We start from the raw sequence: 19,851 nt of genomic DNA on the forward strand, positions 1-19,851 counted from the left end.
ACTCTGACAAAATTGGGTTTAGGGTTAAATATTGAGATTAGACTGTGGGTAAATTGGGTTTAGGGTTACATGCTGACATTAGACTCTTGCAAAATTGGGTTTAGGATTAAATACTCAGATGAGTCTGTGACTAAATTGGTTTGAGGGTTTAATACTGAGATCAGACTGTAGCTAAGTTGGGTTTAGGGTTTAATACTGAGATCAGACTGTGACTAAATTCGGATTAGGGTTAAATACTGAGGTCAGACTGTGGCTAAATTGCATTTAAGGTTTAATACAGAGATCAGACTGTAGCCAAATTGGGTTTAGGGTTAAATACTGAGATTAGACTGTGACTAAATTGGGTTAATGATGTAAAACTGAAATCAGACTGTGACTAAATTGCATTTAGTGTTTAATACTGAGATTAGACTGTACTTCAATTGGGTTCAGTGTTAAAAACTGAGATCAAACTGTGGCCAAATTGCTTTTAGGGTATAAAACTGAGATCAGACTATGGCTTAATTGGGTTTAGGGTTAAATACTGAGATCAGACTGTGGCTGAATTGGGTTTAGGGTTTAATATCGAGATCAGACTGTAGCGAAATTATATTTTTAGGGTTAAATACTGAGATCAGACTGTGACTAAATTGGGTTAATGGTGTAATACTGAAATCAGACCGTGACTAAATTGCATTTAGGGTTTGATACTGAGATTAGACTGTACTTCAATTGGGTTTAGGGTTAAATACTGAGATCAGACTGTAGCTGAATTGGGTTTAGGGTTTAATCCGGAGATCGGACTGTGGCTAAGTCAGACTATGGCGTAGTTGAATTTATGAGTGCTGCAGGTTGGGGAAGGTAAATCCTGGTTACTCAGCAGGTCAGAGCAGTGATGGCCGTTGATCTGAGGAATTACAGTGGAGACACGCCCACATCCATCAGCCCTCACAGACACGCACTGCTCATCTGTCTTTCAGACACACAGTAGCTTTAGTTGTATCTCTAAGCATTCATAGCTGTGATGTACATCAGTGTGAAGAGAATGTGGAGCGTTTGTTTCGTTTAATCACAGTTATGAGGTTTTTACAGGCCCACCTGGCTGTTTCCGGTCAGCGCAGCTCCTCGCCCTGCTGGACTTTGCTCTGAGCCGCTCAGGGAGTTTCTCTGTTTTATCGTTACCGTCGTTCTTTCTCTCCGAAAGCGATTCGGATCTTCAGTATGACGGACACACACTCCGCAAGAGGAAAACTAAACTAACGCAGAAAACAAAACCCAGCACAGCAGAAACGTCAGGACACGTCAGAGGTAAAACTCAAACCCCTTCAGCATTAATGAGAATAATCACACTACTTACTGTATTTCAGTTGGAGATAAGTGACCAAACCGCCCACCTTTCAGTATAAAGCTTCTCTATTCAAATCAAAACTCTTACTGTTTCAATCATTAGCATACAGAAACACCTGGACATGTGGTCAGTCAGTGGTCCGGTCATTTTATCTGTTTGTGATGTTTTAAGACTTTTAGCTCACTGTTAAAAAGTTCAATGCAAATGAAAAATCTGCACACTTATTGAAACACTGATCCTGTTTACTGAAGGATCCTCTTTGGAATGAGAGCAGAGGGGATTAATAAATATCTCTGGATTAAATCTGCACTGTTTAATCTTCACAGATCTGCTGGCAGGTCCAGCTTTAAGTTCTTCACTCCTACAACTTAATAAGAACTCAAGAAAATTAAAAAAATCACAATTATGTTGTGAAATATAATTTTAATTATGTTGAGGTATCAAAGTCTGATGCCAGCAGTGCTCTGACTGACTGAGTGTGTTACTGTGTAATGATTTTACATTGTTCTCTGTGTTGTTATTGATTAGTTAATAAGTGTGATAAATGTCTGAGTTAAATGAATCTGGTTGAAAAGGCAGAATCGGGTCGTGATCCGTGGAGGTGAAACTGCTCCGGACCTGCTGAGGTACTGAGATGGTTTCTGTCTCTGCTAATCTGGACCAAAAACGAAGTTCCGGTGAACAGAGAGAACATGTTACTGACAGATGTTAAAGTAATTACAGATGTTGATGACAGAGAGGGGGCGCTCTGGGGTATTCAGCTGATTTTGAACGGCAGCAGAAATAAACTGGATTATCGTGACTGACTGGATTTATCAGGGTTATTATGTATTCTGGAAGCTTCATGGTTTTTAATGTGTTTATTATATAATCTGTAATCGAGCACTGATTGGATGTATGTGTGTGATGTCACTCAGTGTTCTATCTGAGCTGAGAGGTTATAGTTCTTTATGGCCCCATAAAAGCTGCAAATAGCACAGAAACAATTACCAGGAGTTACCAGGAGCAAAGGTCACTAACATTCCCCATGATCAGAGATCAATACTATTCCACATGATCGGAGATCAATACTATTCCACATGATCAGAGATCAATACTATTCCACATGTTCAGAGATCAGTAACATTCCACATGATCAGATGTAGAAAATGTCTATAATTAATCACACAGCAGTGACATTCCATGTTATCAGAGATCAGTTATTAATGATTCCTAATGATTAGTCAGTGTTTTCATCAGTAGAGATCAATAGTGTTTGATAAGAGCAGATATCAATACCATTCAGTGAGATTCCCCTCAGAGTCGACAGAGCAGATCAACATTAAACACTGACTCTCAGCCACAGCAGGTGTGTTTATAATCACAATCAGTTTGTTTACTGTCTTTACTTTATTCTCCTGTTTTATTCAGTAGTTTCTGATCTGATTGAACAACAGTTGTTATTTTTAAACACACACACACACACACACACACACACACACACACACACACACACACACACACACACACATCATCTAAACCGCTTATCCTTCTGGGTCGCGGTGGGGTGCTGGAGCCTATCCCAGCTGTCACTGGGCAGAAGGCAGGATACACCCTGGACAGGTCGCCAGTCCATCGCAGGGCAGACAGACAGACATACACATTCACACACACTCACACCTAGGGGCAATTCAGCATGTCCAATCAGCCTGACTGCATGTTTTTGGACTGTGGGAGGAAACCGGAGTACCCGGAGGAAACCCACGCAGACACGGGGAGAACAGGCAAACTCCACACAGAAACGACCCTGGTCACCTGGCCGGGAATCGAACCCAGGCCATTCTCGCTGTGAGGCAACAGCGCTACCCACTGCGCCCAAGGGCAGCACGGTTGTTTTTAAATGTGCTTTATAATTGAACTTGATTGGATGTTTATACATATTTATATATGGAGTGTTAAGACTGTATATGTGTGTGTGTGTGTGTGTGTGTGTGTGTGTGTGTGTGCGTGTGTGTGTGTGTGTGTGTGTGTGTAGCTGAAGATGTTTGGGAGCAGCAGTGTGCTCGACTTCAGCTCCAGCAGCTACACCGACTCAGTCCAGTCCAGGTACAGTTATCTTTGATTTGACACCATCAGTGGTTAATAGGTAAAACAGGGACTTTAGAGTGGTGTTGGGGTGTTGGTAGAGTTTTGGAGGTGTTGGGGTGAGGGAGGGTGTGGGGGTGTTACTGAGGTGTTGGAGGGTGTTGGTGGGGTGTGGGAGGGTGTTGGGTTTTTGAAGGTGTTGGGTTGTGGGAGGTGTTGGTGGAGTTTTTGAGGTGTTGAGTGTTGGGGTATGGGAGGGTGTTGGTGATGTGGGAGGGTGTGTTAGTGAGGTGTGGGAGGGTGTTGGGGTATGGGAGGGTGTTGGTGATGTGGGAGGGTGTGTTAGTGAGGTGTGGGAGGGTGTTGGGGTATGGGAGGGTGTTGGTGATGTGGGAGGGTGTGTTAGTGAGGTGTGGGAGGGTGTTGGGGTATGGGAGGGTGTTGGTGATGTGGGAGGGTGTTGGGGTGTGGGAGGGTGTTGGGGTATGGGAGGGTGTTGATGTGGGAGGGTGTTAGGGTGTTAGTGAGGTGTTGGTGGGTCTTAATGGGGTATGGGAGGGTGCTGGTGGTGTTTTGCAGGTGTCACTGATTACAAAATCAAAACATTTTATTTAAAAAAACAGCTGTTCATGCATGTCTATGCATGGTGATGTTTTGATTAGTTCAAATCGATGGGTAACAATTATTTTACTGAAAAAATTTTAAAAATTATTATATTATTTTTATTGCTTTATTTATTATTGTTTTCTCCCATTTCAGTGGTTATTCTGGGGATGAAAACTCATCTCTGAGCTCCAGGTTATCCAGGCCCAGTGCTAAAGCCATCTACAGTGAGTGTTCACACTGTACACAGTTCTAAACCCTGCAGAGTTCTGTTCAGTAAGATGTTCTGATCTAAACCCCACAGTGAGGAGAAGCCAGTACGCCAAGTCCATCAACAAACAGCTCAGCAAATTCCAGTACAGAGTGGAGGTAACACACCATCAACACTCACACTGTTCTCTTACACTTTTCACTGCAGGCAGATAATATTAATATAAAGTGATGATTCACGTTCCTGCAGCTATCAATAATGATCAACAGAATCAGAGATCGACACCCTTTCCAGACATACAGAACATTCTCCACCTTCAACATCATTCCACACGATCCAATATGAAGAACAGTCTCAATAAATCAGAAACCAATAACATTCCCTATGATCAGAGACCAATAACATTCCCTATGATCAGAGACCAATAACATTCACTATGATCAGAGACCAATAACATTCCCTATAATCAGAGACCAATAACATTCCCTGCAATCAGAGACCAATAACATTCCCTATGATCAGAGACCAATAACATTCCCTATGATCAGAGACCAATAACATTCCCTATGATCAGAGACCAATAACATTCACTATGATCAGAGACCAATAACATTCCCTATAATCAGAGACCAATAACATTCCCTATAATCAGAGACCAATAACATTCACTACAATCAGAGACCAATAACATTCCCTATAATCAGAGACCAATAACATTCAATATGATCAGAGACCAATAACATTCCCTATAATCAGAGACCAATAACATTCCCTATAATCAGAGACCAATAACATTCCCTATAATCAGAGACCAATAACATTCACTACAATCAGAGACCAATAACATTCCCTATAATCAGAGACCACTAACATTCCCTATAATCAGAGACCAATAACATTCACTACAATCAGAGACCAATAACATTCCCTGCAATCAGAGACCAATAACATTCCCTATAATCAGAGACCAATAACATTCCCTATAATCAGAGGCCAATAACATTCCCTATAATCAGAGACCAATAACATTCCCTGCAATCAGAGACCAATAACATTCACTATGATCAGAGACCAATAACATTCCCTACAATCAGAGACCAATAACATTCACTATGATCAGAGACCAATAACATTCCCTGCAATCAGAGACCAATAACATTCACTATGATCAGAGACCAATAACATTCCCTACAATCAGAGACCAATAACATTCACTATGATCAGAGACCAATAACATTCCCTACAATCAGAGACCAATAACATTCGCTATAATCAGAGACCAATAACATTCAATATGATCAGAGACCAATAACATTCCCTGCAATCAGAGACCAATAACATTCACTATGATCAGAGACCAATAACATTCAATATGATCAGAGACCAATAACATTCCCTGCAATCAGAGACCAATGACATTCCCTACGATCAGAGACCAATAACATTCCCTATAATCAGAGACCAATAACATTCCCTGCAATCAGAGACCAATAACATTCCCTGCAATCAGAGACCACTAACATTCCCTATAATCAGAGACCAATAACATTCCCTATAATCAGAGACCAATAACATTCTCTATAATCAGAGACCAATAACATTCCCTATAATCAGAGACCAATAACATTCACTATGATCAGAGACCAATAACATTCAATATGATCAGAGACCAATAACATTCGCTATAATCAGAGACCAATAACATTCACTATGATCAGAGACCAATAACATTCACTATGATCAGAGACCAATAACATCCCCTACAATCAGAGACCAATAACATTCACTATGATCAGAGACCAATAACATTCAATATGATCAGAGACCAATAACATTCGCTATAATCAGAGACCAATAACATTCACTATGATCAGAGACCAATAACATTCACTATGATCAGAGACCAATAACATTCCCTATAATCAGAGGCCAATAACATTCACTATGATCAGAGACCAATAACATTCAATATGATCAGAGACCAATAACATTCCCTATAATCAGAGACCAATAACATTCTATATAATCAGAGACCAACAACATTCCCTATGATCAGAGACCAATAACATTCCCTACAATCAGAGACCAATAACATTCACTATAATCAGAGACCAATAACATTCCCTATAATCAGAGGCCAATAACATTCCCTATAATCAGAGACCAATAACATTCCCTACAATCAGAGACCAATAACATTCACTATAATCAGAGACCAACAACATTCCCTATGATCAGAGACCAATAACATTCCCTACAATCAGAGACCAATAACATTCACTATAATCAGAGACCAGTAACATTCCCTATAATCAGAGGCCAATAACATTCCCTATAATCAGAGACCAATAACATTCCCTATAATCAGAGACCAATAACATTCCCTACAATCAGAGACCAATAGCATTCACTATGATCAGAGACCAATAACATTCTCTATAATCAGAGACCAACAACATTCCCTATGATCAGAGACCAATAACATTCGCTATAATCAGAGACCAATAACATTCAATATGATCAGAGACCAATAACATTCCCTGCAATCAGAGACCAATAACATTCACTATGATCAGAGACCAATAACATTCAATATGATCAGAGACCAATAACATTCCCTATAATCAGAGACCAATAACATTCACTATGATCAGAGTCCAATAACATTCCCTACAATCAGAGACCAATAACATTCCCTGCAATCAGACACCAATAACTTTCCCTATAATCAGAGACCAATAACATTCCCTACAATCAGAGACCAATAACATTCCCTGCAATCAGAGACCAATAACATTCCCTACGATAAGAGACCAATAACATTCCCTACAATCAGAGACCAATAACATTCCCTACAATCAGACACCAATAACTTTCCCTATAATCAGAGACCAATAACATTTCCTACAATCAGAGACCAATAACATTCCCTGCAATCAGAGACCAATAACATTCCCTACAATCAGAGACCAATAACATTCCCTGCAATCAGAGACCAATAACATTCCCTGCAATCAGAGACCAATAACATTCCCTACAATCAGAGACCAATAACATTCCCTACAATCAGACACCAATAACTTTCCCTATAATCAGAGACCAATAACATTCCCTACAATCAGAGACCAATAACATTCCCTATAATCAGAGACCAATAACATTCCCTACAATCAGAGACCAATAACATTCCCTACAATCAGAGACCAATAACATTCCCTACAATCAGAGACCAATAACATTCCCTATAATCAGAGACCAATAACATTCTTTAAATCAGATAAATGCTGTCAGCTACATTTTCCATCCCCATAGTCTGTAATGTGGACTGCAGACCCACAAGGGACTGTCTGTGTTCTTGTGCAGCATCTGTTGACGTGTGAGCTGGAGGGGGAGCTGCGGGGGGTGCCGGAGTGTGTGGAGCGCCTGAAGCTGCTGGAGGAGACTGGCCGTGTGTGGGGGCAGGACATGCTGCTGGAGATAGTCAATGGAAATCTGCTGCTCATCGACATTGAGACCAAGGTCAGACTTTCTGCGTGCAAGAGATGCTGTTCCAACACGGAATAGAGTGATCTGACTAGGTACAATGTCTGTAACAGGAAAATTCTGCTTATATGACCACCCAGAGTGACCGTCCCATCAACAAGCCCCCAGAGCAGATATTAAAGAGAATTGATTTGAAATTGTACCAGAGTGGGGTTAATACTGGGATAATGAGGTAGCAGGAGAGGATAACACTCCGGGGGTTAATACCAGGGAAACAAGGTTAGCGGGAGAGGGTAACAGTCTGGGGTTCATACCAAGGTAACATGGTAGAGGGAGAGGGTAACAGTCTGGGGTTATTACCAAGGTAACATGGTAGAGGGAGAGGGTAACAGTCTTGGGTTAATACCAAGGTAACATGGTAGAGGGAGAGGGTAACAGTCTTGGGTTAATACCAGGGTAACATGGTAGAGGGAGAGGGTAACAGTCTGGGGTTCATACCAAGGTAACATGGTAGAGGGAGAGGGTAACAGTCTTGGGTTAATACCAGGGTAACATGGTAGAGGGAGAGGGTAACAGTCTTGGGTTAATACCAGGGTAACATGGTAGAGGGAGAGGGTAACAGTCTGGGGTTAATACCAAGGTAACATGGTAGAGGGAGAGGGTAACAGTCTTGGGTTAATACCAGGGTAACATGGTAGAGGGAGAGGGTAACAGTCTTGGGTTAATACCAGGGTAACATGGTAGAGGGAGAGGGTAACAGTCTTGGGTTAATACCAGGGTAACATGGTAGAGGGAGAGGGTAACAGTCTTGGGTTAATACCAGGGTAACATGGTAGAGGGAGAGGGTAACAGTCTGGGGTTAATACCAGGGTAACATGGTAGAGGGAGAGGGTAACAGTCTTGGGTTAATACCAAGGTAACATGGTAGAGGGAGAGGGTAACAGTCTGGGGTTAATACCAGGGTAACATGGTAGAGGGAGAGGGTAACAGTCTGGGGTTAATACCAGGGTAACATGGTAGAGGGAGAGGGTAACAGTCTGGGGTTAATACCAGGGTAACATGGTAGAGGGAGAGGGTAACAGTCTTGGGTTAATACCAGGGTAACATGGTAGAGGGAGAGGGTAACAGTCTGGGGTTAATACCAGGGTAACAAGGTAGAGGCAGAGGGTAACAGTCTGGGGTTAATACCAGGGTAACATGGTAGAGGGAGAGGGTAACAGTCTGGGGTTAATACCAAGGTAACATGGTAGAGGGAGAGAGTAACAGTCTTGGGTTAATACCAGGGTAACATGGTAGAGGCAGAGGGTAACAGTCTTGGGTTAATACCAGGGTAACATGGTAGAGGCAGAGGGTAACAGTCTTGGGTTAATACCAGGGTAACATGGTAGAGGAAGAGGGTAACAGTCTGGGGTTAATACCAGGGTAACATGGTAGAGGGAGAGGGTAATAGTCTTGGGTTAATACCAGGGTAATGAGGTAAAGTGAGGGGGTAACAGGCTGGGGTTAATTGAGAAGGTAATCTGGAGTAGGATGGGGTTTGTTAGGGTAATATATGGGGTAGGATGGCATGTTATATGGCAATATGGGGTAGTGAAGTGGTAAAATAGGGTGATATTGTGTAACGAGGTATGTAGTGGTAATATGGAGTAGTAGTGTTGTGGTAGATGTACTTTGGGGTACTAGAGTGAAACGTTGGGGTAATATGGGGTGCTATAATGGTATGTTAAGGGTAATATGGGGTACTAGAGTGGTGAGTTGGGGTAGTGGGGTGATATATAACGTGGTCGGACATTTCTTGCAGCATTTCTGTCCTTCACTAGTCTCTATTTTCCTCTGTCTCTCTGCAGGAGGAGCTGGACTCTCTGGCGTTGAGTAGTGTGTTAGAGGTGAAGGCTGTGCAGGACAGCTGCGTCTATAACTCCTTGCTGATCATCTCAGTGCAGGACAGAGCGAGCAGTGTCTTCATGTTCCAGAGTGACTCTGTGAAGGTGAGAACCACAGCGGAAAACTACACGCCATGCCTCTGAATCTAAATGAAATGGTTCAGACAGGCTCAGCTGTGTTGCCCAGAAAATAAAATCATCTGCTGATGAATGTGGTGATGTTCCTGCACATCATTAAGCACTACTGGAGCTAGAGCACTTTTACTTGGGGAGGTCTTGCAATTTTGGTGATTTCTGATGAGATCAGTGATTTTAATCCAACATGAATACAGCATTTTTACAGCTCCTTCAGTAACGGTAGTTTTGTTCCAATCAACCTCACTCCAATGAAATACCTGCTATAAGACGCAGCCGTACGTTGTGCTGTTATTCTTATTAAGTGTGTCCTGTGGTGTGACACTGACGTGAACATGCGGTGATGATCTTTCGAATTGGGCTGTGGGAAAATGGGGAAATTATGCAATGAAATCTATTTTCATTACCTCTGGGTAAAATAATCCAGCTCCAGTAGCCCAAACTAACATATAGAAAGAAGCTCTGAATCTGGGTTCAATTTTATTTTTCTTTATTCTTTAGGCTGATTACATCAAAAGAGATCTTGAACGAATTTTGCAGAACAGGACGAATGAGGCCCAGGACAGAAACAATCAGCTAAACAGGTAATCAGTCATTAACCAGCCACTCCCGATTTTAAACCCAAAACCACTGTCATAAACACTAAAGGCCAGATTACACCAACCAAACAGACACGAACTGTAGAGAGTACAGAAAAAGAACTGACATTGAGAGAACGCTCAAACACAGGTACGGCACACCAGCCAGATGTTTGTGCTTGTTTGGGTTTCAGTTTTTGTCTGGTCAGTGTACTCTGACCTTTAGGGCTGTTTTTTGGACATATATTAAGTTTATTTCTGGACTGAACAGCGGTTTCATGAAAAATCACATTTACCCCAAGCGTGGGTTTAATCTGGGTCTCGGAAACCAGACGTTTCTTCAGCTCCTGGTTCAGTTCTCAGAGCCTGCGGACAGCAGGGGGAGTCCAATATGGTTTTAAATCTTTCTCTTACTGGCAGAGGAAGACCAGGGGCTTTTGTTGTGAGAAACACCAGAAACCCCTCTCCAGAGCGAAGAGAGTGGACTCCCCCAGAACCTCGTCTTGAGGAGTGGAACGCTCCAGACTACGGTACAGCACAGTTAAACCAATTACAACACCACACACTCTACACTTCACTATCCAGTGCCTTGACCTTTGTTAGGTGGCATCATCTCGAACTGAGCACTGATGTTTTACTGACAGACATGACAGATTTCTTCACAGGTCCTGGATGTTCCTGAGCTGAATAGCTTAACATCTTAAAATCAAACCAAAAAAGGTTCTTTTTACATTCCGAGTCTTGATCCTCCAGATGACAGTCCAACTCCAACTCCGACCTTGATCAGACGCCAGCCACTGACCCCGCCTCCCCCCGCAGAGGTCACACCCAAGCGCACCCACAGCCCCCCTCCTGCTCCCGCCCCCTATACGGAGAGAGAGAGGAACGTGGTAGGACTCCTCCCACACCAAACTCATAAAACACTGGAGACCTTAATCCCATATTTAACCCACTTAAAAACCAAAGGAATACACACAAAATCACATTTACACAATTTTTCCAAATATAGTCAATCAGGCCTGGACAAAACGAGTGGACTAAATTCAGCCTCCGAGACGGCCGCTACTGTTTAAGCTATGCTGATGTACTTTAGTCCATGTTTATAGAGAACAGTGAGTCATACAGTATCAGGAACCACATAATCAAGACTATCAGAGATACTGAACACCTTTACACCATTTGAGGAGAGTGTGGCATGGTTTAGACATGCGGTTAGCACCATGCTAATTGCTGGAGTGTAAGCATTACTTGTTAGGTACATTCAGGTATAATCAAAGCTAAGAAAGCAACTCTGTATTACAAATGATTAGCCCCATCAACGTTTTCCAATCTTATCAACAGATTAGCAATTCCATTAACAGACTTCCGATTACAGCTACAGATTATGAACCGCATCTACAGATTATGAACCGCATCTACAGATTATGAACCACATCTACTGATTATGAACCGCATCTACAGATTATGAACCGCATCTACAGATTATGAACCGCATCTACAGATTATGAACCACATCTACTGATTAGCTACCACATTTACAGATTACCACTCCTATTTACTACCAACCACATCAGCAAGTTAGAAACCCCATTTACACTTTACTGATCACATACATCCACAGATTATCAACCACATCTACAGATTACCAAATATGTGAAAAATGACCAACTATGTTTACAGATCTACAGATCACTAATCATATTTGGCTGATTGACTGAATTTAGGGTAATTTAGGGTAAATTATGTAAAGCTGATATTTCACTGAATTATTCCTTTAACTTTTAATATTATTCAGTATAAAAGTGTGCAGAATAGCTGACTTGCATTCCTCAGCCAGTAACACCAGAGTGTACAGATCTGGTTGTCATGGTGATTGATGTCAGATGGTCGATAGGGATACGGTTGTTAGGGAAACGTTCATGCTGGAGATGCTGTACTGTTGTGCTTCCTTGCAGGACATACTGAACCACCTGATCAACGATATCGAAGAGTTTGCTGACCAAGTGGTTGCCGTGGTGCCGAGAAAGGACAAGAAGAAGAAAAAGAAGAAAAAGCAGAAAGGTGACGATCAGCTCAGGCCACTGTTTCCCAGCTCTGCTCCTGAAGGTCTCCTGTCCTGCTCTGAAACGCCTGGTCAGCTAATCAGTGACAACCAGCAACAACCCCTATTAAATCAGGTGTTTGTAGCAAAAACACCCCCTGCAGGACAGGAGGACGTCAGGACCACGGAGAGAACCTGAGATAAGAGAAGATTACTGAGTTGGACAAAATGTGTAAGAATGCTGTAAATGTGTGTGTGTGTGTGTGTGTGTGTGTGTGTGTGTGTGTGTGTGTGTGTGTGTGTTCTGAAGCTGTGCAGGGTCTCCCTTCAGTTGACCAGTTCATAGTCTGCCTGCAGAAAATCAAAATGGCCTTCAATCTGCTGGTGGGTACCAACCACATCTACAGATTACCAATCCCATCCACCACAACCACATCTACAGATTACCAATCCCATCCACCAACCACATCTACAGATTACCAATCCCATCCACCAACCACATCTACAGATTACCAATCCCATCCACCAACCACATCTACAGATTACCAATCCCATCCACCAACCACTAACCACATCTACAGATTACCAATCCCATCCACCAACTACCAACCACATCTACAGATTACCAATCCCATCCACCAACCACTAACCACATCTACAGATTACCAATCCCATCCACCAACCACTAACCACATCTACAGATTACCAATCCCATCCACCAACTACCAACCACATCTACAGATTACCAATCCCATCCACCAACCACTAACCACATCTACAGATTACCAATCCCATCCACCAACCACTAACCACATCTACAGATTACCAATCCCATCCACCAACTACCAACCACATCTACAGATTACCAATCCCATCCACCAACCACTAACCACATCTACAGATTACCAATCCCATCCACCAACCACTAACCACATCTACAGATTACCAATCCCATCCACCAACCTAACCACATCTACAGATTACCAATCCCATCCACCAACTACCAACCACATCTACAGATTACCAATCCCATCCACCAACCACTAACCACATCTACAGATTACCAATCCCATCCACCAACCACTAACCACATCTACAGATTACCAATCCCATCCACCAACCACTAACCACATCTACAGATTACCAATCCCATCCACCAACTACCAACCACATCTACAGATTACCAATCCCATCCACCAACCACTAACCACATCTACAGATTACCAATCCCATCCACCAACTACCAACCACATCTACAGATTACCAATCCCATCCACCAACCACTAACCACATCTACAGATTACCAATCCCATCCACCACCACTAACCACATCTACAGATTACCAATCCCATCCACCAACCACTACCACATCTACAGATTACCAATCCCATCCACCAACTACCAACCACATCTACAGATTACCAATCCCATCCACCAACCACTAACCACATCTACAGATTACCAATCCCATCCACCAACCACTAACCACATCTACAGATTACCAATCCCATCCACCACCACAACCACATCTACAGATTACCAATCCCATCCACCACTACCACCACATCTACAGATTACCAATCCCATCCACCAACCACATCTACAGATTACCAATCCCATCCACCAACCACTAACCACATCTACAGATTACCAATCCCATCCACCAACCACATCTACAGATTACCAATCCCATCCACCAACTACCAACCACATCTACAGATTACCAATCCCATCCACCAACCACTAACCGCATCTACAGATTACCAATCCCATCCACCAACCACATCTGCAGATTACTAGCCCCTTCCACAAACTACCAACCACACCTACAGATTACCAATCCCATCCACCAACCACATCTGCAGATTACCAATCCCATCCACCAACCACATCTACAGATTACCAATCCCATCCACCAACCACTAACCGCATCTACAGATTACCAATCCCATCCACCAACCACTAACCACATCTACAGATTACCAATCCCATCCACCAACCACTAACCGCATCTACAGATTACCAATCCCATCCACCAACCACTAACCACATCTACAGATTACCAATCCCATCCACCAACCACATCTACAGATTACCAATCCCATCCACCAACCACATCTACAGATTACCAATCCCATCCACCAACCACTAACCACATCTACAGATTACCAATCCCATCCACCAACCACATCTACAGATTACCAATCCCATCCACCAACCACATCTACAGATTACCAATCCCATCCACCAATCCCATCCACCAACCACATCTACAGATTACTAATCCCATCCACCAACCACTAACCGCATCTACAGATTACCAATCCCATCCACCAACCACATCTACAGATTACCAATCCCATCCACCAATCCCATCCACCAACCACATCTACAGATTACTAATCCCATCCACCAACCACATCTACAGATTACCAATCCCATCCACCAACCACACCTACAGATTACCAATCCCATCCACCAACCACATCTACAGATTACCAATCCCATCCACCAACCACTAACCGCATCTACAGATTACCAATCCCATCTATAGATTACAAATTCTATAGATCTATAGATTTCCTGGTCCTGTAAATTTACACTCTTCACGTTTTCTGTCTCAGGCTGAGCTGAATGGGAAGATTAGTGACCCCAGTGCTGCTGACCTGGTCCACTGTCTGTTCTCTATTCTGGAGCTGGTGAGGAAACACACACACACACACACACACACACACACACACAGACACACAGACACACACACACACACACACACACACACACACACACACACACACACACACAGTTGTAACATAGGGCTGTGTGTGTGTGTGTGTGTGTGTGTCTGTGTGTGTCTGTGTGTGTGTGTGTGTGTGTGTGTGTGTGTGTGTGTGTGTGTGTGTGTCTGTGTGTGTCTGTGTGTGTGTGTGTGTGTGTGTGTGTGTGTCTGTGTGTGTGTGTGTGTGTGTCTGTGTGTGTCTGTGTGTGTCTGTGTGTCTGTGTGTGTGTGTGTGTGTGTCTGTGTGTTTGTGTGTGTGTGTGTGTGTGTCTGTGTGTGTGTGTGTGTGTGTCTGTGTGTGTCTGTGTGTGTGTGTGTGTTTGTGTGTGTGTGTAGATCGTAGGTGTGTATGATGACGACCTCCCCCCCACTGTGGTCGCTCCTCTGCTGGAGCCGGACTGTGTGCGTTTCCTGAGTGAAGAAGCTTCTCCTGAGGAGGATCAGCTGTGGCAGTCGCTCGGAGACGCCTGGAACATCCCCAGGTAACACGTTCTACACCAGAGGTTCTCAAACTCCAGACGACAGAACTCTAACTGCTGAGCCACTGCAGCATTTTCTTAATAATAATATTATTAATTGTGTTTTTAAGACTCAGTTTGTGTTATAAAATATAAAATGTGGCTGACGAGTGGCACAACCGTCTAACCGGGATTGATAATCTGTAAAAAGTGTTTTGTGTAATTATAAATATATCACTCTGTTGGATCTCTGGACGGACTTGTGTGTGTGTGTGTGTGTGTGTGTGTGTGTGTGTGTGTGTATCGTGTGTATCGAGTGCTGGTTTCTGGTGTGAAGAAGTTCTTGTGTCTCCATCATACCAGAATTTTCAGATCTGACAGTCACCAAAACATCCGACCAGCTGTAAACACACTGCAGTGATGAGTTAGTGATGAGTGAACACTGAAGGTCTCCATACGCTGCGTTTATACTGTTACACTGAAACCCGGTTCTGTTATAGATCATACAGCTTAAGTACAGATGGAGCAGCTCGAACTGCAGAGAATTTCAGTGCACATTTTTCCGTTCATCACAGTGGATCACATCTTTCTCGACCATCAGATCAAAATAAACACGTTTCCACTTGTAAATGATCAGATACAGTTTGTGTAGTTTATAAAGCTTATATAGCTGATCTGTTGGCTGTTTATAGACTATTCACTCCGCTAGTCTAGCTCTGAACACATTAATGACGAAGAGCTGAAGTCAAAATAAACTCAGCAGGAGTTTTATTTGTGTTAAATATCTCAGTGCAGGACAGCACGGCGGTACTCCAGGGGGCGCTCTCCTCCCCAGAACTGAAGAGGGGGCGTCACCTCAGGATCATATTCACTTAAAGTTTACAGGAACTTTTGGTGGACCTTTTACTTTCGTGTCAAGCCAAGTCAAGTTTATTTATATAGCACGTTTTACAACAGGTGCTGTCACAAAGCAGCTTTACAGAAAAATCCGGGTCCAAGTGTCGCCAATGGCAACAGTGGCAAGGAAAAACTCCCTAAAAGCAGGAGGAAGAAACCTTGGGAGGAAACAAGACTCAGAAGGGGAACCCATCCTCCTCTGGACCACACCGGACAGCAAACAGCATAGTATAAAATATTAGAAAACAAAACAGGAAAAACAGGTTAATTAGATAGTTTAAGTCTGTGCAGCAGCAGCAGGAGGGTCAGTTCATGAGGGTGAGGTCTGCACAGCGTTGTACAGCGAGAAGCTCCATGGTGGTCAAAACGTCCAGAAGGCTGAAACAGTACAGAAGCCTGGCGAGCAGTGGCACCTGATCACGGCAGAAGAAGCAACAGCATCAGACGCTCAGGATGGGCAGCTGTTCAACTCGGCAAAGAGAGGAAACACACAGAGGGTCAGTTCAGTACAGAGAGACTGACCACAGATTACAGGGTTAACAGAGCAGCAGAGACTCCAGCAGGTCTAGATATTACAGCCTCACTAAGAGGGACAGACTCACTAACAGCGAGGCTCCCTGAGATGTCGGCGCCCCTCCGCTCCACCGTCAGCTAACCTGAGTGAACGCGTGAGCAGCGGGACGACGGCACCAACACTCCCAGTTTACCATAACACTCCATGACCATGAACCCCAGATCTGCACCTTTTATCTAACAGGGAAAACTAATCACCAAAGGCTCCACTAAACAAGTGGGTTTTAGTCTAGACTTAAACACTGAGGCTGAGTCTGAGTCCTGAACACTGACTGGAAGATTATTCCAAAGCTGGGGGGCTTTGTATGAGAAGCTCCGCCCCCTGATGTAGCTTTATTAATTCTAGGTACTAATAGTGAGCAGCACCTTGTGATCTAAGTAGGCGTGATGGTTCATAGTGGGAGAGAAGTTCACTCAGGTACTGAGAGGCGAGTCCGTTTAGTGCTTTATAGGTCAGTAAGAGAATTTTATAATCAGTGCGAAATTTAACTGGTAACCAGTGTAAGGTTGATAAAACTGGGCTGATATGGTCACATTTTCTGGTTCTAGTAAGAACTCTGGCTGCAGCGTTCTGGACTGGCTGAAGCTTGTTAAGGCTTTTGCTGGGACATCCAGCCAGCAGGGCATTACAGTAATCCAGCCTTGAAGTAATAAATGCATGAACTAACTTTTCTGCATCCTGTAGAGAGAATGCATTTCTCAATTTAGCAATATTGCGGAGATGCAGGAAGGCTGTTCTAGTAATATTAAGTGTAAAATCAGACAGTTTGAAGCAGAACCTCTGTTTTATCTGAGTTAAGGAGGAGAAAGTTACTCCACATCCAGTCCTTTATGTCTTTTATACAGTCCTCAATCTTATTAAGTTGAAGTTGATCATCTGGTTTGGCTGATTTATATAACTGTGTGTCATAAATGTAGAAGTGGAAATTGATGCTTTGTTTACTGATAATGGTGCCCAGTGGGAGCATATATATTGTGAATAATAGAGGTCCTAAAACAGAGCCTTGTGGAACACCATACTTTACTTTAGCAAGAACATTACTGGACATTGTGTCCAGCAGGATTGATTTAGATGGTCTTGCAGAGTTTTTACTAAACAAGTATCAGCATTTACTGACCAACAGAAACTCTGCTACACACAACAGAGAAACAGGCTAACACTGCATGATGACATAAAAACCCATCACTCACCTGTTTGTTTACCTGTTTTTTTCACTGTCTCACTGTTTGTTTACCTGTCTTTTCCTCTGGTTCAGTACGAAGTGGCCGGAGGATGATGATGAAATCCCCACCTTCATTCCGGTGTTTAATGATGGCTGGCAGCCCCCCGTCCTCACAAACACCGAGAGAGAACACACACTCACACAGCGGCAGGAGAGCCAGCAGTCCACTGAAGCACAGGTACACACACACACACACACTCACACACACACACTCACACACACAACACACAACACACACACTCACACTCACACACACACACACACTCACACACACTCACACACACACCCTCCTGTGTCAGTGTGTCTCTGATGTATGTGTGTGTTATTCTCACTCAGAGCGCTGATTCCTGGCAGATTCCCAAATCCAGGTAAGACCGATGCAGCCTTGGGACTAACTGACCATCACTGACCTTACTGATCTTCAGCAGCTCTGCCCACCCTGACCCTGCACTGTGTGTGTGTGTTACAGCAGTGAAGAGTCTCCGCTCAGCTCCATGTGTGTGATATGTGACTTCAGAGCGAGGAACGATCGAGAGCTCAGTGTGAGGAAAGGAGAAGAAGTGGAGGTCAGTTCAGCTTTGCTGACCACAGACTCACCTCACTCATTCACATTAACTCATTCACACTAATAGCTGCTCTGTGTAATGTCTGTGTGTGTAGCTGCTGGACATGTCTAAGCGCTGGTGGAAGGTGAGGAATGACTGCGGTCAGGAAGGCTTCATCCCAAATAACGTCCTGAAGTCCACTGAGAGTGAGGACAGACAGGTAACTGCAGTGCCCCCCGCAGGGGGACAGGGGAACTGCACTTTACATTCTATTCACACTGCTAATGCACACATGGACATTGCGGTCACTCCTCTTCCTCCATCAGGTGGACAGTAACCCAGTCCTGAACAAGAAGTCGAAGCCGGAGGAGGTGAAGGCCTGGCTGGAGCACAAGGGCTTCAACAAAATGTGAGACACTTTCATTATACAGTCTAGAGTTCAGTCCAGTGCAGACTGCAGGCTGACGGTCCTGTGTGTGCTTTCAGTACGGTGCGCTGTCTGGGTGGTCTCAGTGGGCCGATGTTGTTGGGGATGACCCGAGACGAGCTGAAGGTCGTGTGTCCAGAGGAAGGAGGACGAGTTTATTATCAGTTACAGAACGTTAAATCAGCGCTGGCTGTGAGTACAAACACACTAACGATGCCCTGATTCAGGATCAGCCCAATCAGAAACTGATCAATATCTACATTTTTATAGATAATAGAGTCGCTCAGCGCTCAGTCCACAGACGCTAAAGACCAACCTAATCTAGATCTGTTATTAACACAGTTACTGTGGTCACATTTTACTGACTGTAGATTATCTACACAGGCTTTACCTGCGTCCAGCAGTTAAACCGACTCTAAATGTAGGTATTGTGATATAAACCGAGTCTGTTCTACAGTTTCTCATTAGGCTGAATGAATAACCGACTCTAAATGTAGGTATTGTGATATAAACCGAGTCTGTTCTACAGTTTCTCATTAGGCTGAATGAATAACTGACTCTAAATGTGTTTGGGTAGATGTCCAGAGAGGTCAGTCCGCTGGTCTGAGATGTGAGGAAACAAACAGA

The 19,851-nt window shown here is 43.5% G+C and overlaps 1 protein-coding gene across 1 annotated transcript; it reads left to right on the plus strand.

Annotated features, from left to right (window-relative positions):
• The first annotated feature begins 914 nt into the window (after positions 1-914).
• eps8l3a (EPS8-like 3a) lies at positions 915-19,851 on the plus strand. Its single transcript, XM_036559278.1, has 20 exons — positions 915-1,287; positions 3,342-3,412; positions 4,151-4,221; positions 4,299-4,363; positions 7,569-7,724; positions 9,536-9,676; positions 10,208-10,290; positions 10,705-10,814; positions 11,038-11,174; positions 12,240-12,345; positions 12,636-12,709; positions 14,950-15,024; positions 15,438-15,583; positions 18,286-18,430; positions 18,589-18,620; positions 18,722-18,818; positions 18,913-19,017; positions 19,124-19,206; positions 19,284-19,416; positions 19,802-19,851. Exons 2-20 carry the CDS (start codon positions 3,348-3,350, stop codon positions 19,829-19,831), a joined length of 1,854 nt encoding a protein of 617 aa, XP_036415171.1. The 5' UTR covers positions 915-1,287; positions 3,342-3,347; the 3' UTR covers positions 19,832-19,851.

Source organism: Colossoma macropomum, unplaced genomic scaffold, assembly GCF_904425465.1.
Source record: "Colossoma macropomum unplaced genomic scaffold, Colossoma_macropomum, whole genome shotgun sequence".
In the NCBI taxonomy this organism is placed as follows: domain Eukaryota; kingdom Metazoa; phylum Chordata; class Actinopteri; order Characiformes; family Serrasalmidae; genus Colossoma; species Colossoma macropomum.